General features: G+C 33.3%; 1 protein-coding gene across 4 annotated transcripts in view; it reads left to right on the top strand.

Moving 5' to 3' along the window:
- LOC115875280 (rho guanine nucleotide exchange factor 2-like) overlaps positions 1 to 26687 on the top strand; it is an 82965-nt gene that overhangs the window by 38463 nt on the left and 17815 nt on the right. For 2 of the 4 annotated variants that reach the window (XM_030890699.1, XM_030890703.1), the window contains 19 exons: positions 1002 to 1173; positions 1280 to 1440; positions 5496 to 5603; positions 6179 to 6245; positions 6301 to 6412; positions 6480 to 6559; positions 8873 to 8979; positions 14640 to 14699; positions 14782 to 15025; positions 15078 to 15288; positions 15344 to 15885; positions 15938 to 16095; positions 16149 to 16255; positions 21929 to 22107; positions 24893 to 25150; positions 25214 to 25503; positions 25790 to 25970; positions 26026 to 26302; positions 26357 to 26625. In XM_030890699.1, coding sequence (XP_030746559.1) covers positions 1002 to 1173; positions 1280 to 1440; positions 5496 to 5603; positions 6179 to 6245; positions 6301 to 6412; positions 6480 to 6559; positions 8873 to 8979; positions 14640 to 14699; positions 14782 to 15025; positions 15078 to 15288; positions 15344 to 15885; positions 15938 to 16095; positions 16149 to 16255; positions 21929 to 22107; positions 24893 to 25150; positions 25214 to 25503; positions 25790 to 25970; positions 26026 to 26302; positions 26357 to 26625 — 3583 coding nt within the window. The remainder of the gene's footprint in view (positions 1 to 1001; positions 1174 to 1279; positions 1441 to 5495; positions 5604 to 6178; positions 6246 to 6300; positions 6413 to 6479; positions 6560 to 8872; positions 8980 to 14639; positions 14700 to 14781; positions 15026 to 15077; positions 15289 to 15343; positions 15886 to 15937; positions 16096 to 16148; positions 16256 to 21928; positions 22108 to 24892; positions 25151 to 25213; positions 25504 to 25789; positions 25971 to 26025; positions 26303 to 26356; positions 26626 to 26687) is intronic. The other 2 variants (XM_030890700.1, XM_030890701.1) reach the window with 2 other exon arrangements.

Below are 26687 nucleotides of genomic sequence, written 5' to 3'. Positions count from 1 at the left end.
TAGAAAGATGAAGTTTTTGTTTCTGATGTTGATGCATCGGCTCGCAGTGATTCCTTTTGTTTATAATCTACGTTGGTTTTGTCATATTAAAAAATTACATCAAAATGTAATAATAATTGAAAAAATTGCAAATTGATCGTGATCAGTTCATTTCGCTCTGAAAAATTAACCAAGGTATGTATTGACATGATTCAAAAAACAAAATGCCCAGGAGACATGGTTCTGACCGCAAAATTATATTGTAGGAAAATTTACACACGAAATTATTGTACAGGGTATTTTAAAGTTAGGGTAAATAAACAACCCGACGATTAACCCTGTATAATTGCGAAATACTAAAATTTATAAAAAAACTGAGTTTACGAATTAAAGTTGATATAATTATATACAGTTTGTTAAAAAAATTATGAAAATAGGGCTAAAAATGACAAAAATATAACACCTTAAATTTAACCAAAAATTTCTCTGTTGCGTTTTTTTGCATCTGAGTGTACAATTTACTCAAAAGGTAACAGGCACTAAGGCCACGGCCACATAGAAAGGGAGTAGAGCGTTTTGGCGTGTAAGCGTCATTTGCCCAACCAGGAAACAAAATAACACGAACATATATGAGTGGCCTGACCAAAAGTCTACACGCTTAATAATATATAAAAATGACGACGCTTTAATCGCTTTACACGTTAAATCACTTTGCTCGCTTTCTGTGTGACCGTGGGCTAATAGTAGGTATAGTCGTGTTGTATGAGAATATAGTGTCCGCTTTGGTCAATGACTAAAGAATACAAAGACACGTAACGCACATATACGGGCTGCAGCCGAATTTGTGATGTTAGACGCCATCTTTTTGGATGAGTCATCAGCTGGTCATTAGCGACAATTGTGCCACGGTACTGTTTGGAAGTATGGTAACAATTTGGTCACGGGTGTTATTAGTCTTTGTATTTTTAGTCATTGGTTTTGGTTATATTTCGTTATTTATATTGGGATTTTTATTAAACTAGTATATCTTTGAGTTCGATGGAATCGGAAGCAGACGAGTCTTCTCTGATCGACAACGTAGATGGTAGTACGGTTAGGCTGTTAGGTCCCGACGCACCTATAATAATCAGACATAGGACCAGGGCTTCCACAGGTGGCGCTAGTACGCATTCTTTGAACGAAGCAGACCTACAGGTATAAAGAATATACCATTTTTGCAGTTTAAAAAATATAATATAGACATATTTTAGATGCCTTTAATATCATGTGTTTTTTTGTCATTTGTTTTGAAATATTTTAGAATGACTTCAATAAAATCAAGGCAAAACGCGAGGCTGAACAGCTACGTCTGCAACCCCAAAGACTGCCTCTGCAGAAATCAGTGTCTACGCCCTCTATTATCGCTGTCAGAGATTTGGCCCCTGAACCTGCGTTAGTCGGTGGTCAGCCCACTCTTCCCATGTAAGTTACTCCAAATATTTATCTTTTAATTTAATTTTTGTCTGTTTTTCGTCATTTTTTAAAGCACTATTTTTTATTCATTATTCACTGTTTTTAAATTATATTAATTATGAAATTGCCTGAAAATTTTTGGGACTGGATTAGGAATTTTCAGACAATTTTTTTAATGTTTTGTGCTTAGCTTTTCTTTTTATTTATTTTCACTTAGTGATGGACTCGTTTTTTTTTATTTCTATGTTTTTGGTTATTTATGTAAAAAAAATATTAAAGTTTATATATATAAATTTAAAATTATTTTGAGGTGTTTATATAAATATAATCTAATATAAATCTGTGATGTTTTACTTTTCATTTCTTTTTTAAATAATTGAGAATTATAAGCGGAAACTTTTTTAAATATTCCTAAAAAAAATAGGCAAAAATCTCTGGCAGAAAAAAATAATTTAACGTTAAATTAGAAAATAATTAACAGGACTCTAATTTTTGAATGCATATGTTATCCTTTTTTTATTATTTACACTAAATAAAATACTAAGGAAGAACAGAATTATCGTCGAAAGGTCGAGTCGTTGAAAGGGTTTTAATATGGCTGATTTGTCCGGTTTTTCAGATGCGTTCGACATACCCTAGTACTATTCTGAGCTTGTCACTCATTATTCCAGAAAAAAAACATAATTTTTTTGTCTGGCCAAAAGAAACTCTCTGCTATTTTTAAAAAAATTAACTCATTCTGTTATTTAACTCTGAAAATTTTAAAAAATTGCAATATTTTGAGAGCCGCTGGCAGCAATCGATAATCAGGGGCAAATACCCAGCAATTACCCCTTAATTGCCCGCATCTCCGCTTGTTCAATGTCCAGTGTTGACACGTTCACTACAAAGATTTAAAAACGACTTGGAAAATTCAGATTAAAAGTAAAAAACTGACTTAACATTAGAAAAAGGGATAGATAGCAATCGATGTAATTAGTGATGTAGAGCGTCGTTTTATTACTTTACCTAAAACAAAACAACATTTCATTTCACTGCGATTCTTGGCATTTGCCATTCTTAACATATGCCATCTGAATTATTTGGTATTATTTTTTTGAACTCCTCTGTTGTTCTATCTCATACTCTTATTTTTGTGAATAAACAACAAAATAATTGATATTTCTATTAAATACTAAAACTGTTTTACAGGCTTATCTCACATTTGCTTATTTTTTATTTTTTTCTCAGAGGTTTACTGTGTAGAGTAAAATCTCAAATGAATTAGATACCTAACCTAAAATTCAACCAGGTGATCTGTTTAAATCCGATATTCAGTTTAATGTTCAATAGATGTGCGGGTATGGGCGAGTCTGCGTAAGAATGTGTTGGATAAAATACTGTTAAAGCTTGATTTTCATGCATCCGTTGTCCGACGATACGATGATATGATATCAATTTTATTGGTTGAATTAAAAGGCTTCGATTGGTTAACCGTTTCTAACCTATCGAATACTTTAAATTCAACCAATAAAATTAATATCGTATCATTGTATCGTCGGATGACGGATGCATGAAAATCAAGCTTAAGAGTAAGCACAAGCACTATCAAAATATTTATACGTTATAACTGTTGAAGGCAACTATTGACAATATTTCCTATTATGGCGAAAAAAGCTGCTGTAACTGTTCATTATTTAGAATTTCATTATTTCAGTTAGCTAAACTAGTATAAAAAAGGTATTTAAAATAATAGATCTTGCACTATACCTAATAGTAATGTACTATTTTTAAACAATCTACAATGAATAAATTTGAGTTTTTTTTGTCGAAATTTAAAAATCTGGACTTATAACCATATTTATGTACTAAACCACGCCGTATATCCGGGTAAAACTATGTAACCATTTAATTATTTAAAATATTAAGTCATTTCATCTACAATCATATTAAGCATTTTTTATCCACGTTTAAAGTGATATTTTATAAGCTAGTAGGATAAAATAACTTTATTCTACTAATGGAATTTATTAACATTATTATTTATATTAATCGTCGGAACGAATTTCAAATTCGAACAGCTGAAAAAAGCGCGAACGAAAGCCGTACGAAGCTGTACGAAGTGGTACGAATGAACAGCTTATGCTCTGATTAGTTTAGTTATCCGATCGATAATTAAAAATTCACGCTTGCGCACAACGCTTGTGCTCCACTAACTGAGCGAAGATTTATATACCCATTTCACCGGCTCGGCTTCAGAGAATGCAGTTTGGAGTCAATATACGTTAGTTAATATATTTATGCTTATAACTTATAAACATACAGAATGTGGATATCGTAGGAGGTGGTAACATTGCATTCTCTGAAAGCACTAGAAACAAATTTCGGAAATTGAACAAGCGGTACACAAAAGTTTTTCAATATTTTCCGGAAAAGGTCAAGAAAAATATAAAATTTTCAAAATTTTTTTTCGCCACAAAACTCATGGGCGTGTTTCTGGGGCCCAACTAGACTACCAGTTAAAATGCAAGTATTTTAACTTAGTTATGGGATACCCTGTATAATTACTTACTAGTGAAAAGTTGTTCTTTGGTATTTTTCATTTTTCTGGTTCCCACACCAGAATCATTCCCAAACGATCGCACGCTGCTCGGGTTATTATTTTTGAAATTCCTTTCTAAAGGCCCCCACAGACTTTAGAATCGCGATAGAAAATGAACAAAGGATTATCGCGCTAAAATCCCCAAAAACCTGTATGAATATGGCGCAAAACTCTCGTGACAAAAATAAAGCATCGTGTCGCATCGCGGTAAAAATTTTTGTTTGTGCTTGATTTTTTGAACAACGCAAGGGTTTGTCGGTTGATGGGCGTTGCCAGGTCTAGGGAATTTTCCGTAGATCTACAGAAATTCAAGGTTGTGAGAGGAAGAAAAATGATGTTGAAGGAAATTTGAAGGGAGAAATAAATTAAGATATAAATTAGATTTTTTTTTTCGTTCAAAATCGCGACTTTAATCGCTTTCTAAATTGAACGAAGTCTGGGGGGGCCTTAAGATTTATAACAATCTCACTGTAATTCCGCAGTCCTAACCAATGTCTTCTAAGATTGTACACTTTGTATAAAACCGAATTACAAAATGAACATAGAAAGGCCTACCAGGTTTGTGAGTGATTCAAATCAAGAATGAAGTCACACAGAACTGATAAAGAACAATTTCAGAATGATTACAATAACGTAGCTTGTAGCTTCCGTCTTTAATATATGAATGTAAAGATTGTATTTGACTCTTTCCTTAGACGTTTTATTCAATGATTATTTAAGAATAGGATTTGGAATTGTATACGACTTTGACAGCCGAATGGACAGCTGACATACAAAAATTAATATCAGAAAATAACTTTTGAGTGATAGGCAACTGTTCATATTATTTTTAGACATCCTTTTGTACGAAATATGTCACATATAACTTTGATATAAACTTATTTCCGTATATTATACGGGTCTTGGAAAACACATAATAAGTTAATTATAAAGACTGTCAGAGATTCTTAATACCCCAAAACTATCCGGTGCAGTCCATATTTAAAAATATATACTATACCGATCTGGTCATGGAAACTGCGTGGTCTGGATTTTAACGTGAAAGACAGTGGTGTAGACAGCTTAAATGAAAAATTATATGTTTTAAAAAGAGATAAAAGTTAGATTGATACATTATTTCTTCTATGCACAAGTAGGTGTTTAGGTAGTTCCAAACCGCACAAGTAGGTGTTTACGAAAAATATTGCATCTAGGGATGGAACTTTAATTTTTACAATTAGTTACTGATTTTACTACAGTTGTAATGGATTCTTAAGCAACTGTCTAACAGACATGAGCATTATTGAATAGCTTAGATATATTATCTTCGTTTATTATTTTATTTCTCGTACGAACTGGTAACACTGTATGCCGATTTTTATTCTATCTGTCGGACTGGTGATCGTTTATATTTATCTCTGTCGCATGCATTAAAGTACAGACCACGGAAATAAAGTGACCAGGGCTAGTATAAGCTAGAGCAGAGTGTAGTGCATGTGCTTAGCTTGGTGTGTAGGGGCAGACCCAGTGGCACCGAGAGCGAGACAGAAGAGGAAGGCAGCCGCTCCAGCCACGCCCACTACGACATCCATTTCAAGGAACACCTTCACCAGTAAGTAAAACCCTTGCGGCATGTTTAGCTCTATTTCTCTCTAGCTTTAGATGTATTATACTTTGTATTATTTATATTTTTATAGTGTATTTTCTAGTTGATTTAGTAGTTTCCTTCTGAATACTTTAGAATGGACATTGTCTTGATACTGTTTTCGTATTTTTTAAATAGTTTAGAATTTTTCTGTATCTAGTATTTTATTAGTATTATTCCGGTTCCGTGGGTCTTTTTTGACACACTTAACTAATTTATTATAGAAATAAAAAGTAACTAAAATTAGCAAAAATTATTATTCAGAAAAAAAAACATCGTATTGATAGATAAATTAGATGGAATCCACACAAAGATTACAGACGGTATTTTCAGTAGTAGCATGTTACAAAATTCAAGATCAAGCATTAGTTTATTCATATTAATATGGAGTCAAAACACATAGGTAATTTACATGTAACATTAACCGATTTAAACGAATTATTTATGATATCGATCGATAATTTGTTATAAAATGGTAGCGTCTTAAAATAGAAGTTGTTAGCCAGTTTATTTTTGGTAAAATTGTTTTTGCAATGTTACAGTATCGCATACGATCGGCATTCGGAGAAGAGACGGAAACGGGGAAGTTTGTTTTTCAGAAAGAAGAAGGTAAGAAGGTCTTTTAACTGTTTAAAATTTATTTCAATTTTATATTGTTTTTCAGGACAAAACCAAGAAGTTTGCTCATCAATGGGTATCAGCCTGCTATGGATCCTCTCAAATATGCGATCTGTGCAACAAGCCGTTGAGTAATAAACCAGCCTTATATTGCGAAAGTATGTAGTTACAGATGTTTTAGTATAAAACAACATAATATTTAATCTATGAAACGTATTTCTATAGCTTGTGGAACGACAGTTCATCAGAACACTTGTAAGGATAACATTGTTGAATGCGTCAACGTAAAAATCAAAGGTGCTAAAGTAAGTAGTAATACAGAGTATCTCTTAAATAAGTACAATTACCATTTGTTTTAAAATATGTATATTGAAAACAATATAATAGTTATTTTTAGCCCTATTATATATCCATGATTTTTTTAGCAAACTGTATATAATTTTATCAACTGTAATTCGTAAACTAAGTTTTTTTTATAAACTTGGGTATTTGGTATATTATACAGGGTTAATCGAAGGGTTGTTTTTTACCTTAATTTTAAAACACCTTGTGCAATAATTTCGTGTGTCAGTTTTACTAATATATCTTTTTACGGTCAGAACCATGCCTTTTGAGCAATTTGGTTTTTGATTCATGTCAATACATACTTTGGTTAATTTTTAAGAGCGAAATGAACTGATCACATTATTATTACTTTTTGTTGTAATATTTTAATATGAGTTGGTTTTGGTGATTATTATCGTAATTTCATATTACGCTGCATTGGATACTCTATACTAAATTTAAAAAAAACGGTAAAGACTAACGATAACATAACTAACGATATTAAAGAAAACATTTGTAATACTCAAGTATACAAACAGAAAAAAATTGTATAAAATACCCTAATACTTTGTATTGCCTCCCTTACTATTGACTCCCTATAACTGCCTGTATACGTTTGTTTACGCTGTCATTCAGGCTGCATATATCATATTGCGTTAGGCTTTCCCATGCTTTGTTATTGATCAATCGAAGTTCATTTAATGAAGCTGATATTATGATTTAATGAACCTTCGCGACCTCTAACCCTCCTGCCAAGCATTTCCCAAACGTCGAACATGATAGGCACTTCATAGTGGTATATAGTTCACAATAATCACCAAAGCTGCCTTATCATATTGAGAAATAACTTCAAAAGAAATGATAATTGAAAAAATTGCAAACTGTTGGTGGCAAGTTCATTTCGCTCTTAAAAGTTAACTAAGGCATGTATTGACATGATCCAAAAAAAAATGCTCAGGAGATATGACTCTGACCGTAAAATTATATTTTAGTAAGATTTACACACGAAATTGTTGCACAGGGTCTTTTAAAGTTAGGGTAAAAAACAACGCTTCGATTAGACCTGTATAATATGTCAAATACCAAAGTTTATAAAAAAACTGAATTTACGAATTAAAGTCGATGTAATTATATACAGCTTACTAAAAAATTCATGAAAATCGGGCTAAAAACAAAAATATAACACTTTAAATTTGGGCAAAATTTTCTCCTTTCCGTTTTTTGCATGTGAGTGTATATGTTACGGTTACTGTTAAAGTCCTATGTCCGGTGAATGTCGACATTAACAGGTCAATGTTTGGGTTTGATTATGATTTTGGTTGTTTTGTTGTGTGTTATTCTCAAGATTAACCGGGTAATGTCGACATTAACCGGACATCGGACCTTAACCGTAACATACACAGGTTGTTTATCTGTTTATTACTCGCGGCAAGAGCTTTATGGTTGAAATATGGCAACCTCGGCCCGCTCGTCGATGGACGACGCGATGGGACGAGTCGGCAGAAAACCCTATAAGTGCATGCGTTCTCAATAGGCAGTGTTGCCATTCTGTTCCCCTATAAGTAACTGTCCAGTTAACAACCTGCATATGAAGAGCACACTGCAAAAACGATGAAAGTCCATTTTTTGCTAATTTGGTTTTAATGCCTAATATTTTCCGTCAAAAAGCTACACTTTTTGGTACCTATTTAAACGGGAATATCGATACCGGTCACATAGAAGCAGGCATTTAAAAAAGGGAAAAACTATAATATGCGCAATTTAGATTAAAAAAAAATTAAACAGCTATGTTTGCCTGCGACGGCCATATTGGATCGATGTTGACAGGTCGTTGGAATGCCTCATATACATATCAAATACTTTTATTACTTTATAAATATATGGTTTGCCTGTGACGGCTATATTGGATCGATTTTGACAGGTCGTTGGAATACCTAAATTAGGCATAAACCAACCAAAGATAACCTAACAACTAAAACTGATAAATGCAAAAAGTTTATAAATACTGAACTGAACTGAAATTCAACCCCAGAGTTTATAAATATAATTTCTCACTCTGCAACAGTTTTTTTTTAATTTATCAGAAGTTGTCAAGAAAAAATGTAATTTTTAACATTCTTTTTTTGCAAAAAAATCTTATCAGCATGTTTCTGGGGTCGAATATCATACCAATTAATATATTTGTGTTCATTTTATCGCCCTGTTAATTAAAAATATATTTTTTCTTTAATATTATTCTTATTTATTTTTTATGATAGCAAAAATAATAAAACAAACATGATTTTTCTTTGCAGAGTGCAAGTAAGCTGAGTGGATTTGGAGTACCTTTAACTTCAGGAAAAAATCTGACTTCGAAACGAGGTTCAACATCCGTTCCGAACTCCATGAGTACTTCTTCAAGGTAAGCCTTATGTCGGCTAGTGTAGTATCAGTATTATTTTAGCTGGCAAGGGGTAATGTAAAAAGCCAAAAAGAAGATAAAAAATCTGTTTTTTTTATTCCAAATGCTTTATATTCATTTGGTGGTTCGGATAATTCAAAGACAAATTAATCCTTTAAATAAAATGCCAAACTCTTTCAGTTGCAATCATACAAATACATAATTTACTTTTTATCTTTGCAGATCATTTTGTATATTTATATAAAATTTGGAAATGTATACCGATGTGTAAAAAGAATATGTTTTCTGTGTAGAATTTTGAAATTTGTGTTTTTAATTTATCTATTTATGTTAGTAGAGTTGGCAATTGGCATGTAAAGAATTTCGAAAACTTTCAAATACTACTTGTACTTTAAAACCTGCATTTTCTCTTCGATACTATATAGAGTCTACCTCAGTGTTTTATTTCCTGATTTGTTTTTTTAATCGTGTAAAAATGTTTTAACTTGCGTTAGAAACTAGAACTTTTAGACGTATACTAGATGTATTAAATTATTTTATTAGACAGGTAAATCTGATAAAATGGTGACTAATATTGTACATAATTTTATTACTAAAGTCTATTAATGATATTTATTTTATTTACAAAAGGTTTCTTTACACTTGTTACTTTTCGTAAGCGTTTTATTTACGCTTGATTGTTACTTAATAACTGGCTAATCTTAACATTTTAGTGTAAAGTAATCAGTATACATGTTGTACTCACAATATACTTGTTTTTTCCTACTTCCTTCTTCATCCTGCCAAGCTTTGTAGCCTATCTCGCTTTTTATGTATGTATGTTAATTTTATTTTGTGTAGACCGCTCAAGTAGCGTTAGGATTGTTGTTGTTTTTTTATAATAATTTTTTGTTGATAAAAGCTCACTTTTTATTCTCTTTAACTTTATTGTTTTATGTTAACGATACTGTCGTTTATTATCAACCAAAAATTATTCAATCATTGAATGTCATTTGATTGTTCTGTTTGGTAAAATATGATACTGATACTGGGTGTGGCTAATTTGTTCCCCACCCCTCCTTTATAGGAGGAGCCAGCTGTGCTATTCGCCATGGCGAAGAGTCGCCACCAAACTGGGAGTGAAGTAAGTTTCCTAGCCTAACCTCATCCCCTAGTCACCAATGTTGCCAACTATTGTTTTGCAAAGTTTTTTTAGCAAATATCGTATATCAGTGATTAATATTTTCTATTAGTTTTTGTTTTATAAATTTATAAAGTTATTTGTGATTGAGCTCAATGATAAAAAGTTTTACTAAAAAATAAAAATCTATAAGAACACTGAAATATTGGTTATAGTTAGCGGTAAAATGACTTTCTTTGATCTTTTAACTTTCTTAACTTTAAATTTAAGAAAAAAAATCAGCTTTTAAATCTAAACTAAAGAGTGCACTTGTAAAGAATTCTGCCTTCGCCTTCAGTGGTTAGGTTAGGTTAAGTCATTTGACATTCTCTTTTTGGGGCACACAACTGAGCTACAATTACATACTATGTATTAACAAATTACATTATTCATAAATGCCATTATTGAGAATACATTAAGGGTGTGTTTCATGTAGATAATATTCTTTGTTAGCCGTTCTGTAAATATAAATGTGTCAAATTACCATGTATTTGTTGCGTATATACTGGAGTTTAGTTACTTGTAGAAGTGAAACATCTTTACGCGCGTTGGGAGTAAAATTCAAGGCCGCGACACACGAGCTAGCATCAGGAAAAGTGGCAACGATAGTGTTGCCACAACTACCCCATTTGGGGTAGATCTACCCCTTTGTAAAACAATTTAACCCGCTCTGGGTAACGATCTGTGCCATATGCGGCTAAGAAAATCACTAAATTAAACTTAAGACTGTACCTGTGAACCAATATCCTCTAGTTGTGTGGTAGAAAGTAAATTTTCATGCATATTTTCATTATAGGTTTGTAGCTTCTGAATAGCGGTCTATGTAAAGCATCTAGCTCAGTTTAAAAAAGGAGAAAAAAGACTCAAAGTCCCGGTCTCAAGGTTTATATAATGTTAAGCTGTTACACGTGTTTCGCTCATATACGAGCATCATCGGACAAATACAATTAAAATTAATCCAAATACACGTTCACATTTTACATATTAGAACAACACTAACTTTTTTAATTTGAACCAGGTCTCTTTGAGAAGAATGGACGCCTTCTTTAAATCTAGCTCAGTTATGGTTGCCAGCTTGGAATTAGAATTATTAGGGTTAGTAACTCACATTTTCATTGGAGGATACTGTCATATTTATTTCAAACCAATAATCAACGAGAATATTCGTATAATTTAACAAAATTTCTGTAAACCACTATAAACACGAATTGTTGGTTAGGTTTAACATTTTTTCTCTTCTTAAATAAATTTGAGCGTTAACATTAGGCATTTGCATAAAAGTGTGTATTTTGGGTGGTATTCCACAAAATTTGCAGGCTATTGAGGAAACAGGAAATGTACAGATTAATAAATTGAAAATAATATTTATATTAAAACAGCATTATAAGTAGTGATGCAAAAAACCGATTAATTTCAATAATCGAGTACTCGAGTTTCAAGCGATTGAAATAACGGAGTGATCGCCCGAGTGGAATATCACTCGTATTTAAAAATACGGTTTTCTACCCGTCGCGCGTCGTTTGTTGTAAGTACTCGTTAACGCCAAGCGCCAAGCAGTAAGTTGCGTGTGCAGGACACATATTCTTTCGGTGATGAATGGCAAGTAGCAAGCGGCGAGCGATTCGCTTGATCGCTTGATTTAGTTTATTTCAAAGCATTGTCGATGTAGGTCGTAAAATTTTGTCCCTCAGATACGCAACGGATAAATATATACAGAGAAGACCAGGCTACTACGAATTTACGTTTACCCGATTTGCGTTCGTTCTCGAGATTCACTGCCGGCTAGTCGGCTGGTCAGGCAACATGGTACAAAGAAAACAAGGTATGATCGATAGCGGCCCCAATTTCGTTAAATTTGCGCATACCACCTATGGCGTCATACACCATACAAAAAATATCCATATTGTTCAATTGCCACTAATAAAAAAAGACCTAAAATAGGGAAGAATTAGGACATAACCCCAAAAGTTAAGTCAAATCATCGAGCTTGACATTTGAAAAATTATTTTCACATTTTGACACAATCAAATTTTACAGATGACACAATCTGTTTGACAATTTGAAATTGGCGCGCAGAGCTTGCCGACCAATGGTGCCGTTTATCACCTGTGACGTAGTGACCAACCTGCGCAATATCATACCTTGTATTTTTTGTATCATGGTCAGGCAGTACGTGCTTGTGGACGGGTCGGTCGTGACAGATTAGGAATACGACGCGAGGAGTGCCGAGTATTTATTATTTTCATTTGTGTTTACCTTCACTTAAGGTAACATTTAAAATAAAAATTCTTAAATATTTATTATTTGAGTGTGTTTGCAAGCGAAAACTAAAAATAAATAAATTCTCTAAACCCAAAAAAAACTAATTACCCTAAATAAAAAAAAAAGTTATAACAAGGGTTCAAAAAGACCACCTTCTTGTGCTAGACAGAAGCCTAGGCGGTCGTAAAATCCCCGTCTGACATTGGCTAACATATTAGGGCTAATAGTTTGGAAAGCCTCTCGTATTTTTACTTGAAGCTCATCCAGATTATTAGCCCCATTATGGACCATACACTTTGGATTTTACATAATCCCACAAAAAGAAATCATTGGGAGAAAGATCTGGTGATCTAGCGGGCCACAAAATAGTTCCATATCCACTAATTATACGGTTGGGAAAAGTATTGTTCAAATATTCTTGAACAATACGCGCATTGTGGGCAGGGCAACCACCTCGACAATTTGATTACTTGCAAACGTGGGAGTTTGATCCGCGGTAGCACAAATGAACACTTGCTTTAACTCCTGTTCTTCATTAATCAACATATCAGGCTTTTTGTGTTTTTGTGGGGACACGCACCCATGTGTTTCAAAATTATTATTAATAACTCCTGATATAGTAGGTAAAGATGGAATTGGCCTGTTTACAAAAGTTTGTGGAAAAATTGTTTGTATATCCCGATAAGACCTATTTTGGAAATACCATTTTACAATTTGAATTTTCTCACGAACTTCGTAAACATCCATTATTTTACTTAAAAAATAAATTTTACACGAGAACTGTCGCAAGAATCTATGTATTCGTTTTTGCTATTAAAACACGTATAAATACAAATTCTGAAACATTCTTATCACATAATATCTACCTATTTTTATTTTATCGCATTTTTTCGCCTGCTTTTTATCCGGCGGACGGGTATACGTTAATTTGTCCGGTTTTGCCTATGTTACTACTACGGTGGTCCGGTCTGTATACGGCGTCGTATAAATTTGCTACCTGTAATGTGTGTAGAAAATTCGCTCGGCTTTTTATCGAGTTTGTCACATTAAAATCGGATTTCAATTTATTTCATTCTAGGATCGCTTGATACTCGTCACTTGCTTTCTTGTTAATAATCGAGCGATGTTGGTTATTTCAATAATCGAGTACGCGAGCGAATTTTCGCTCCAGTTATCCCATCACTAATTATAAGTCACGTTTTCAAAAATGTCCTTCAAATCCTTCAATTTAATAGCTGTTAGAGGTTCGCTTCATATAGTGCACACACTGTTTTTTTTCTGTCACAATTTTGTTACCAAACTAACTGAAGAAGTCCACGTCACGCCTGCGCATTAAATTTTGTCTTGAAATATTTTAATTTTATGATACAAGGGAGAAAATGCTTCAACCAATGTATAAAAAATAAAATTGTTCATTGGAATCAAAATGCAAATAATCAGAAACAATAATAAATACTGTAAACATTGACTTAAAGAACGTCGATGAAGCGAATACCATTTACGAATGTCCATGCATTTGAAACAAGCCTGTCCCGTAATTAATACAAAACTTTCAGACGGTTAACCAGACTTGTTATACCTAATCATAATTGGCTATCTGGTATATATGGAACACACCCTAATTTTTTAGTTATTATAAACAAATTTGGATTAGATTTTAATATATACAAGGTGCCTCTTAAATAAGTATTTTAACTGGCAGTATATCTACTACCCCAGAAATAAACCGTTTAACCGTGTGAGCCTAATTTATCTTTGGTCGTTTTATTATATTAGAGTTTTAAAAAAAAATATTGGTTGGAATATTGGTTCTAATATAATCTACGAAGTTGGCAACATTGTCAGTCATTCTCTGCACGCTCCCTTCTATTTTGCCACGCTGATTGTATCCATCTCAGCTTTTTGGAGACAGTTTTATTTATGAGGGCCGGACGCTTTATTTTTACTAATAATTTATCTTTTTACTCAATTTCTTTTCTTATGGTTCGATGGTATTTAAAACTTTCTCGTTAACCCATATACATTCTTATCCTTCCACTATTTTTTATTTCAACCTTTTTTTATAGTCTATATGCATGTTAAAGCAAGGCTCATCCACTCTTTTTATTTTACGCAAACCCACCACACAATCACCTGATAATGTGATATTTAGTTTATTTTATTTCGTCGTGTTTTCTCTGTCCATTCTGTGTGGACGGTTATTTTTTAGCGCCGGCATTAAATAGATTCTGTGTTTCAGCCAAATTCTTTGCGACGATAAGGATAACGATTCACATCATGGACATCAGGATGCTGCTAAGTAAGTACCAACCAAATGTCACTAATTAAACTAAAATGTCTGTCTAAAACAAATTGTATAATAATTCTCCTTGTAATTAAAGCTATGGCGATGATGTTGCTTTGGTTCAATCAGAGTTTTTATCCGATATCACGGTCACAGCATCCGATTTATGTCCTGACTTGAGTTTGGGATTTCACGAAAGCGAACCTGACTCATGGACGCCTCACGCTGGCAAGGAAATCGCTCGCAAATTGAAAGAAAAGGAAGTGAAGAGACAAGAGCACATCTACGAATTCATTTTAACGGAGAAGCACCATTGCATGACGCTATTAGTTATGCAAAAAGTTAGTTTTTCAAACCGATTTTACAGTATTGTAACAATAATTCTTGTTTTAGATCTTTGTAGAAGGTATTTCGAAGTATTTCAACCTGGGTCCCAATTTAGAAAGAATGTTTCCTAGGCTAGCTGATCTCACTGAACTCCATTTAGGTTTGTTATCCAGACTGAGACAGCGTCAAAGGGAGAACGCTGTGGTCAGCTCGATTGCAGATATCCTGTTAGAACAGTTTTCTAATATTCATGCTTCCAAATTAAAGTCTGCCTATGGTAAACATCTAAATTCTTTAAGATAATCATATTTTTTATTAATCTGTGATTCTAGGTGAATTTTGTAGTAGACATCGAGACGCTGTAGAAATATATAAGTTTTATTTGCAAAACGACGCAAGATTTGAAGAATTTGTAAAGCATTGCCAAACAAACCCTCTGTTAAAGAAGAAAGGCATTCCTGAATGTATATTGTTTGTCACGCAGCGCCTTACGAAATATCCTTTGTTGATCGAGCCTTTGATTAAAACAAGCAAGGAAAACCGCCAAGAACAAGAGGCACTGCAAAAAGCCTTAGGTTTGGTTAAAGAAATTCTAGTTGAAGTGGACTCTCAGGTAGCAGAAAAGGAAAAAGAAGACAGAAAATTAGAAATATATCATAGAATTGACGCGAAATCCTTTACAATTCATCGAGGTCATAAATTTAAAAAATCTGATATCTTGCAAGGTAACAGGTCTTTGAAATTTGAAGGAGTTGCAATGCTGATGCAAGGAAGAGGGAAGATGCAAGTAGTCTTGGTAATAGTGCTATCAGACGTCCTCTTTTTCCTTCAGGAGAATTCGCATAAGTATAGCTTCTTTACGCCTGACAATAAGGTAATTATTAAAGTACTTTTTATAAAATTTCATATTAAAAGGTTTTCTATAGGCTGGCGTAGTCTCTCTACAAAAGTTACTAGTAAGAGAAAAAGCAGGCCAAGACTCTAGAGGAATTTATTTGATATCTTCCAACCCTGCTGATCCAGAAATGTTTGAGCTTAAAGTTCATAAACCGAAAGATAAACAAGTTTGGATACAAGCTATAAGGTGAATATAGAGTATATCTTGTTCCACATATATTTATGGTTTTTGTTATGAAGGGATGCTGTTCAAAATTGTCCAGAAGAAGATGAAACTGCCAATATGTCTGCCGAAGATAAACAAGGTCTTTTAAATGCCAAGCAGCATCAAGTGCGGAATTTGATAGGTATGAAATAATATTATTAACATATTTTAACATATATGTAAGTGTTATAGGTTGTACAGCTTGTATATAGTAAGGGTGACTACTCGTATTCATATTGTACTCTATACTTACCTATTAAAGGTGTTGCTTATTGGGCTATACTTTTACGCGAATAATATATGGATCATACCAAATAAACTTGTCACGTGATTCAGCTGTACCGGCATAGCGTTGCTCACTTTTACATATTTTTTTTAATCAAAATATGTTTTGACTTTTTTGTAACGGCTATGACGCTATCTCGTACACTTCGCACTAAAAGAGGTTCTAAAAAGAACAATGTTTTGCTGCAAGGTCTGCTAGTAAAACTTTTTAAGCTTAAAGTATCACAACAGGATTCATTTAAACCAGAATCTCGTAATACAAAACTAAAGTGTCAAAACCTTTGAATAAGAAGAATAAGGAAGGAGCATATCAAAAATCTTAGGTCCACCCATAGATTTAGGAAGAACAGATATCACATTTTGCATTTTAACCCGATCAAACAATCGGAGGTTGACTACGTACTGTAAAAACCAACTGAAATAGAGAAGGCGACATTGCCACATCTCAAATTTGCGCCTATCTACTTAGTTTGATTTGCAGAAAAGGTGACTTTAAAACCTTCACCGGACATCAATAAATCTCAATTTCTTAATTAAATTAATAGTTTATTTTTAAAGAAGCATGCGTAATAATATGTTATTAACCAGAGGATATATGCGTTACTATTAAAGGACATGTTTACTGTTTAATGTGCTGAAACGTCTAGAACTATTGGCAACGTCGCTGCTAGTCTTCCAGAATGAAATGAGCCGACCGTCCCACCACCCCTCGCGACGGCCCATGGTCCGTTATAGCGTACTACGTTTAGCTTACGGTATATTTGAAGTCGGAATCAAGTCCGAAGTGAACTTTTCAGTGTTTTTCAGTAGTTTTTGCTTTTGTTTAACGTACTTTTGAATCTGCGAATTTTCAATATGGTACGACAGTGTCAAATGTGTGGAAAAATAAGGTCAAATTACCCGAATTTGTCTTTTCACTGGTAGGTATTGTTTCCGCCGCGCCGTAATCGCCGTACATAGGCGTCCCACAAGGGAGCCTCTCACAATTAAAATAATTTCTAATTATATTTGTTGAATTTTGAGCTATTAAAACAAGAACGTAGTAGCTGGTAATTGAATTATAATTCGTCTCAATTACTACTTAACTGTTGTAGATCATAACAAATTTGAATATAAACGTTGGATTTGAAACTTTATAATAAGCCAGAAAGTGACATTTTTTTTCTCTTAAAATTGCGTCATATTTTGGTCATTATATACGATATTCTAAAGGAATTTTGCTCAACAAATAAACAAAGGTGTTTACCCGCCCTTTTTTACATTTTATTGCATTATTATATCTGCCCCTTTGGGCCTCGTTTAAACAATTTTTTACCACCGTACAAATACCTCTTCCTAGAGTTATTTGTACGGTGTGTTTACCTTTTTTTAGAATGGGACGAACTGTAAATAATTCTTAGGCTACTAGTTTTATACATACCTATATACAGAGTGACCCAGGCCTCCAAAAAAGCTTTTTACCAATGACATCGAAATAAATTAGACCCGGCGACTTACATTTTGGCGAAATCCATCATTGCCTTAGAAAATTGCATGTATGCCAAATTTCCACTACCGGCCGCATTTAAAATGAAATCTTACCTACGTATACGTACGGGGATAGCTAACCCACATTGTAAACCAGGAATTCCATAATTCCAAATATAGATTACGTCGTAGAATATTTTAAACCGATAATAATTAAAGGTAGTAAAGTTAATAAGTAAAGGTTTAAATCTTCTGTAATTATAATTTTTAGAAATTAAGAAATTTAACATAAAACAATCGACAACGTCGCAACGCCAGCTGATGCCGAAAACGTACGCATTTTACTATCTTCACTCCTAAATTTAGGCAGCCAACAAAACATCCAGTTCGAATTCGTTCATAAATTGCTCTACGGCGTTGCCAATGTGTTGTAGTTTTTCGAAATGTTTTACGAGGTGATTTCCAGATATTTTAGTGTTTTGTGGTATTGTTTTTAGTGATTTTATTGATAAACAATAAGACAATGGTGCGAACTTGCTTAATTTGCAAAAATAGAGACGATTTAAACCTAGAAGTTTCATTTCGAAGGTGAGTAAGGCTATGTTACATCAGTGCGGTGCCGAAAGGTAAAATAGAGAAAAATCTTTGGAAATATGTATTAGTAAATCACACAGTTTTGGAATGTACCGTTATAAGTAATGAATTACATTAAGTTAGTTTCGTCACGTTTGGTTTTTTTTGAATATTTTGCTCATAATTTTTAATTATTAAAACCAAGTATACAAATACCAAGTATACAAATGCGATTAATTTGTTGAAAAGATATATAAAAAAATTAAAGATGCCACAATTACGAAAAATGTTCATAAGCGAAATACCATATGATCGAGAAAAAAAAACGGCGTCAGCGATGGCTATGAAATGAAGATCGCTGTCATTTTATATGTAAAATTATATGGGGAATGTCATCGATGTTCATTTCTAAGCCAACTGGACGCCGCTTTTTTTCCCGGTATTTACGCGGATATAATATTAAATTATATATTACAATCAAAGTAACTACGCCCATGACACACTTTCTCAAGATCTCTGAACAGCGTTGCCATTCTCACGGGAATCCTTCATGACTGCGATCAGCCCGTCTTGTTCCCACTCGCATAGAGCAAGAAACGAATATCTGATTCTAATCTTTTCCTTTTTATGAATGAAATGCCGGGTCTACTTTATTTAGAGGTCATTGCTTTTTACCTATTACCTTTTTTTTCTATCATACTGATTGTTATTAGGATTTTTAGTTGTTAAAGATGATTTTTTAAGTGTAAAATCAAAATAGATTTATATAATGATTGAAAAAAAAGTTAAGGGAAGAGTACGTTGGATATTACATACTAAATACCGAATGATCGAAAAAAAAACGGTATCGAAGACAGCTGGGAATAACAAACGAATATAATTTTGGCGAGGTCTATTTCTAGATGTCATTTATTAAAAATTGACATAAAGCTTGTCAAAAAACTAATACTAATTATAGAAAAATTATAAAAAGGATAGAACGTTTCCAGAAACATTCAAACCGATATCAAAAAAAAAATTCGAATTTATACTACACCATTTAAAAATCAAATACAACCTTAAGGCCTACTACTGCCAGTAAGTGCCATTAAAAAATAAACAAGAGTAGGGGTCATGACATATCACCTCGCCAAAATTATCACTGATTGTCATTTTTTACGCCGTTTCTTTTTTCGATGGTATAATGTTTGTGGTAATAGAGCAATGTATTTTTTGTTTTGTTTATTCTTTGACAAGTAGTAAATAAAAGCAAAAATGCAAGAAAAAATATATAATTACTTAATTTAAGTGAATTTCATAAATGATCGGTTTACTACACGTATGTATATTATATAGTCACTTACTAGCGAAAAGTTGTTCATTATTTCACTCGATTTTTGCCGAGATCTACCGCACGCTACACAACCAACTATTTTAGAGTCTTTTTCGATAAATCGCGATAGTGTCACTGTTAATTTAAGTTCTGCCACAATTTCCATCTAGATTTACTACCTTTATACAACTATCAGTAGTAGAATAAATAATAAATAACATAATTCTAGCTCCGTAAAGACTGGCAAATCTACAAAATTTCAAATCAAATTCAAATGTGTCAAACGAATCGTCAAACAGAACTGTCAAGGATCCCCACCTTAGAGTCCTTTTTCCGCCCACCATGCATGAATACATGGATAGAATTATGCTCCTTCCTTAGTCTTCTTATTCAAAGGAATGATAATGTCAGGAAATTAATAAATAAATGCGGCAACTTGACCATTTTTTACAGCAGAGCTACCACCTGAATCCCCGGCGGGAAATTTAAATTCCAGTTAGTCAGCCCTGCGCCGATTATGTCCATGGTTGGTAACGACGAATTAATTAAAAATCGCACCCTCGATTACGTAACTAAAAGTTATAATAAATTGGTATCGCTTATATACTCGTATATAAAATATGTATGTAATTCAGAAACATTACCATAGAGTTCAGTGCACTGGTATAATTTAAACAGTTTCATTCGTGAAAATTTGTATAATATAATTTTGACATTGGAACTACCGTATGATCGAAAAAAACGCGTTAAATCAAATTGTTTAAGTGATATTTTCAAAAGTCAATAACTCGGAAACGGTTGGTATGAGGTACATTGTGTGTATTTCGATTTTTGCTTAGAATTGAAGGAAGAACCGAAATATGCAATAATATACATTTAAAAAAATGAAATTTTGATGTGCCACGACTTTATGACCGATCCTGTATACTTAAATTTATTACTCGCTAATAGATATTTATAAACCCTATAACTTTTATATTTAACTTTTTGCGGTACCTCTTATATTTTACCTAATAATTGACCGTTTCCATACATAAAAGAGGCCCTGTATTTCTTTTTATCAAGATTCTTATCTGCGGCTTACATCGTGATGTCGAGTTATAATACAGTGTTATGATTTGTACAATAGTTATCAAGCAACCTCTATGGTTTAATGACACTAGGTGTACATATGACGTATTTCTTGCATGAAAATTTGTACTAACTACACTACACATACAAATTCAGAACCCCGCAACTTAGTGTATATTATTTTATGCTCTGTGCTTAACAGAAGCAGATTCGGACTTAGAAGGTAATCATAATAAAAAATTGAAGGATGTAGATTCTTTTGCATGCTCTTTTTTCACCATATTTGCATGTCATTTTAGGTTAAAGCAGTATTACAAAAATGGCAAAAAGTTATTTAGAGGTTATTAAGTAATCACAGCTTTTTAGTTAGTTGGATTAGGGTGAGTGTAAGTTGTTAAATTTGACTTGCATATGAACTATATTAACTAGACAAGTTATTTTTGTTATCTATCTGAGAACTTCGAAATTATATTTTAGTTGTATATACCTAGTCGGTTACTAAAGAAATTGCGATAATAGAAATTATAATTTTTGTCCTGAAGTGACGTTTAATTAGCTTATGTTGGTTAGAGAAAAATGCATAAAGAGCATGTCTAGGTTTTTTTTTAGAGAGCTATATGGTCTAACAGCTTGTGAATAACCACCACACAATTGCCTCTATATTAGGTATATGTATTATCATTATTATAGTTGAAGGGCCTAGGGGGGAGAAACATGATAAGCACCATTTTTACTAATTTTAGAGGAGAGTTCGTGGTTATCAGGCTCTTTGCTGTATGTATATTTTTACTAGTCATATATTGATATGATTTAACAATTTATTGCCCTGCAGATTTTATACATTTTGTAGAGACCAGTTAGGCCTACTATAATATTGTAAAACCCTAAGAAATTTGCGCTTATCATGTTTTCCCTGACCCTTAATTTTTGATTGTGTTTTAATAATTCGTGTGAGTATTTAACTTATATAAGTAATTTTTTACTCAGTTAAATTTGTATAGAAATAAAGTATAGTGTATACACTGAGCATGTAATTAATTAACAGCATTTAGCATAGCAATATTTAATAAAATACATAGTTGTTATTTAAGACATATGCACTTTCAGCTTTGCTAAGACAGAACGATGTGGAACAAGCCTTGTTATTGGAAGAGAAGATGTCGCTGCAGTTGCGTCTTTTGGCAGCTTCAGGGTTAGAACCGCCTTCGCCGCCTTCTTACAGGCATTTAGTAAGCGAGAACGCCGATACAGGCCAAATGTGGAAAGAAGTTTTAACAGCTGTACAGGTACTGTTAATGTATATACTGCAATTATCTTTCCTTTTTTTAACTAGTCTATAGTAGTAGTCATAGAATTACCCAACTAAAGTTTTTAGGAAATATAGAGTACCGCAATAATTTTGTTCACTACGTTTGGAGTCAAAATGGCGGGTATTGATGACAAGTTGGCATAGAGTTATAAAATAACGCGATTAATAATTTTAGTGTGGGTTTTTATGAAATTTTATTGGTTTACTTAAAAAAAATGGCGGCGTTTAGCGTGATTAGCGTAAAGGAACGGATGACAGGCACATCCCATATAAACTCGCCTTTATTATTTGAATGTCAGTAGGGATTCCCCGACGACCACATAGTAAATACCCAAATACGTTTAAAACAAAGTATACGGAGGGTACCGCTTAAATTCCTGTCCCGATATTGAAGGATGGCTATAGAATTTCAATGCATTTCCTACATAAGTCTATCCTTGTGTTGTAGGAGGTTTGACTAAACAAGGATGAACCTATGTCTTAAAACCATTCTACTCGATTTTCTGTCCTCCTTCAATACTGGGACGTAAATCCTCTCATTGCTCTTATGGGGAGGCCGTCGTATATTTTATTTTTTGTAAATACCCGGTATAATAGCAGGAATATACCAGTATATGCCAGGTATATGACTATAATATTCTTCAATGGCTATATTATACATCTTACACATTCTGGTTACCTAATTTCATTATTTGTATATTCCCAAATTTTCTTTACCTACCCGTTGGGTATTTACCCATCGCCCATCACTGCCTCTATATTATCTAGGAACTTTATACCTAACTATACAGAAGCGACACGGATGATTTCTTCTTCTTAGAACGAAATTTTAAGTGTCACTATTATCTTTTTTGAGTTGATTTAGTTTTTTTGTCCCGTTTCTATTAGTCTAAGAGCTAGCAACGTTTTCGAAGTATTTTAAGAGGTCTGGCTCTTTGATATATCTTTTATTATGCTCTCAGGAACAGCGTGCAGGCCGTCTGGCTGCCGATACACATTGCGTTCACTACTGCGCATTCAAAGAAGATCCTATATTTTTTACTTATCGCTTTAAATTCTAGTATTGAATAAAAACCGAGTAAGTCTCCATTAGCTCGGCGCGTAGAGCTTTCGCCTATGAAGCGAAGGTCAGTGGTTCGATACCGGCTGGGGGTGCACCTTTTTTTTTTCGTTTATATTCTGATAGTAAAGTATTAAATATTTGTTTTTTTTTATTCATCAGAACGGATGGCGTTTATGGGTTTCTGATCCGTAGTGTATATAAGTAGAATTTTATACTTTCATTTATTTTGAAGGATTATTGTCGTAATTAATTATTAGATAGGATTAGGATGGTCTGGCTGCCGTGCCGGTAGGTTGCATTCACTATTGCGCATCACATGGGTACAGGGTGTGTCATTTTCGTGCGTTTTTTGGGATTTCTCGTTTATGAGTGGAGACACAATGATGCGTTTTTTTTCACATTACTTTGCTAGTTTTTTATGTAATTAAATATTCTACCCATAGATTTGCGTATTTTCTACACATTAACATTAATCAATCTTGTTTAAAAAGTATTACTATTTTATTTTATTCAATTTAACCAGATAATTTTGTTTTCCATCGTTATCTTAACAAACTGAACTGAAAATAAACTTGTGTAGCTTTTAGATAAAAATCTGTTAAAAAAAGTATTATTAAAATGATTATTAAAATAATAAACAACAGCTGAAAAAAATATTTTGAAGAAAGACAGGCAAAAATTACGTTAATAAAGCATTAAAATGTTAATTTTTATATATTATGTTTAAATCTTTAAAATGAAATTACGGCCAAGAAAAAATTACGGCCAACATTTTTAGTTTTATTTTTAGACATTATGTTTAAATCATTACAATCTAATTATTATAATTGAATTAAATATTTTTATTTAATATTAGTGTCAGCAAATATTTATTACTTTACTATCAGAATATAAACGAAAAAAAAAATAAAAAAGTTGCACCCCCAGCCAGTATCGAACCACTGACCTTCCCTTCATAGGCGAAAGCTCTACGCGCCGAGCTAATGGAGACTTGCTCGGTTTTTATTCAATACTAGAATTTAAACCGCTAAGTAAAAAATAGAGGATCTTCTTTGTATGCGCAGTAGTGAACGCAACGTGCATCAGCAGCCAGACGGCGGCGGCGTGCACGCTGTTCCAGAGAGCATAATAAAAGATATATCAAAGAGCCAGACGTCTTAAAATACTTGTTTTCTCGACGTTGCTAGCTCTCGTACTATATATTTTGCTTCGAATTTAGTTAATTACGTAACGTAATCTGTCATTATTGTCACCAAATTAACCACCACAAAAGGCTGGTTTTCTGATTCGTATTCAGTACTTTTTTGTTGCAAAAAAAACTTATAAAATTACAATAATAAAATTACAATTTATCATCGTTAAATTAGTATTTACTAAATTTAATAAATAGAAATACAAATAGAAATAATACAAAAAAATAAACAGTGTATTTAAAAAATTATTGCAGGGCAATTTTTTTCACTATACAGGAAAATTGTTAAAAATATGTGGCTTTAAGGTCAAAAAATTTGGAACACATACTTCAAAGGAGCCAAAGGTTACTGTCCTTATTCTCGCTTCTGTCTAGTTAAGATAGATTGTGGTATAGTGAATAGAAATACTCGTTAAGAATTTGAAAGTGGTACACAATATTGAATTTTGATATAAAATATTTTCTTGAACTGACATCGTCATTGAAAGTTGAAATGTTATTTTATAGGAAGTAAATCAGTTGGCGAGTTCCTTGTACGCCACTGGTACGAATTTGTCGAGAAGCGTGAGCTCGGCAGGGGAACACCAGAGCGAAACATACGTTTCTCCTATACTCCCCAAGCGTGCCGAGACTTTTGGCGGCTTTGACAATAACCAGGTTCCCTTGAAAGCCATGGGGAAGAAGCTGTTGCAGAGCTCAACCGGGGGCACTCCTGCCAGTTCACCTGATTTCGAAAATCTGAAACCTGGCGATTCAAGACTCTTTGTAAGTATTATAAGTTTATACCTGCATTTTTTTAACTTTCAGTGATGTCTAATATTTGTGTAGGAGCGGTTACCTTATAGAAACTGTGTAATAACTGGAAAGCCTTTGATCAACGGCTCCTCCTTGAATAACGAGCATCATCAATCAGCGCAGCAGATCCAGCGCCACCACCAGCAGCAGGCTCAAATGGCTCAAGTCACGCAATTGGCCAACTCGCAACAACTAACAGCTCCCCCTGACGCACCAGCCTTGCTGTCTTTGGGCCGAGAACAACAGTATGCAGCTATTCAACTTAGTCACTATGTCTACACATTGCTCTGTATAATTTCTCAATTGATGACTACGAATGGAAGGTATTTACTGTAAAACATACAATAAAAAAAAAAAAAATATATATATATATATATATATATATATATATATATATATATATATATATATATATATATATATATATATAAAGGAAAATTAAAATAACTTTGGTTGCACATCATAATACGACCACCAGCAAACTCCATAAGACGACGCATGGTGTCATTGATGACGTGCACCGCAAGCTGTTTTAATTTCCCTTTATGTAAAATATATATAATGTTTATATAAATTTTAAAAATTCCACTTGAATATTTTTGTTAACAGTTTACAAGCTCAAATGGTGAACGTTAAAGGATCTGATAAGCAATATCGTCACAACCAACAGTTGGAAGAGTTGAGAAACCTACAGGACAAACTAAGCGGGGAAAAAGCTTCTTGGGCGGCTAATAAAGAAAAAGAAGAACAAGAATTGGAAGAAAAACGACAAGAATTGCTTCGTTTACAGGTAAGAAAGAAATCATCAAAAATAGTCAGAAAAAATCGTTAATAAAAAATTTTAGGAGCAAATAAGGGCCGAACAAAATGATATAACCCAACAAAGAGAACAACTGTATCGAAAAATGGAAGTACTTACAAGTCAAGGTCTACTTATCTCTCCCAACGTGGCCATACCAGTGACAGGTCAGTTGGATGACAGTAGTAAAGACAGTTCAGAAGAAAGTAGTCCTCAGTCATCAGACACTTCGTCGGCAGCATCAGCCTTGAGTTCTACACAAAGTTCTACAAGTCACATAGCCTCAGCAAGTGATAAGAGAAAAGAAAGCAAATGGGCCAAAAGTACTATAATTTGTATACCTCAACTATTTTTTAACTAATTAATTACTTTTGCAGGTAGTACTCAATCTAAGCAGCTACCTTTAAATTTGATATCCGCTACGAATCAGCAGAAAGCATCCCAAAATCTACCTATCAAGCAACAAATTCCTCTTAAGTTAGCTTCGAGATTGAGCTCTGGATCAGCTGAGTGTAAGATGGCGCCTTCAGGGCCACAACAGATGCTGCCCTTGAAGTTAAGCCAGGATGAGAAAAGTAGAAGGGCAAGTTCATCAGGATACCAAAGGTTGTCTGAGAATAGCTTTAGCCCACCGTCTGAAGAAACTGTAAGTATTATTACTGATTTTGTAGGTCCTTATGTTTGAATACCATAAATACGCTAGTTAAT

This window comes from Sitophilus oryzae, unplaced genomic scaffold (assembly GCF_002938485.1).
Source record: "Sitophilus oryzae breed Bouriz unplaced genomic scaffold, Soryzae_2.0 scaffold_1360_pilon_pilon, whole genome shotgun sequence".
Classification (NCBI taxonomy): domain Eukaryota; kingdom Metazoa; phylum Arthropoda; class Insecta; order Coleoptera; family Curculionidae; genus Sitophilus; species Sitophilus oryzae.
This window is presented reverse-complemented; position numbering and strand designations above follow the sequence as displayed.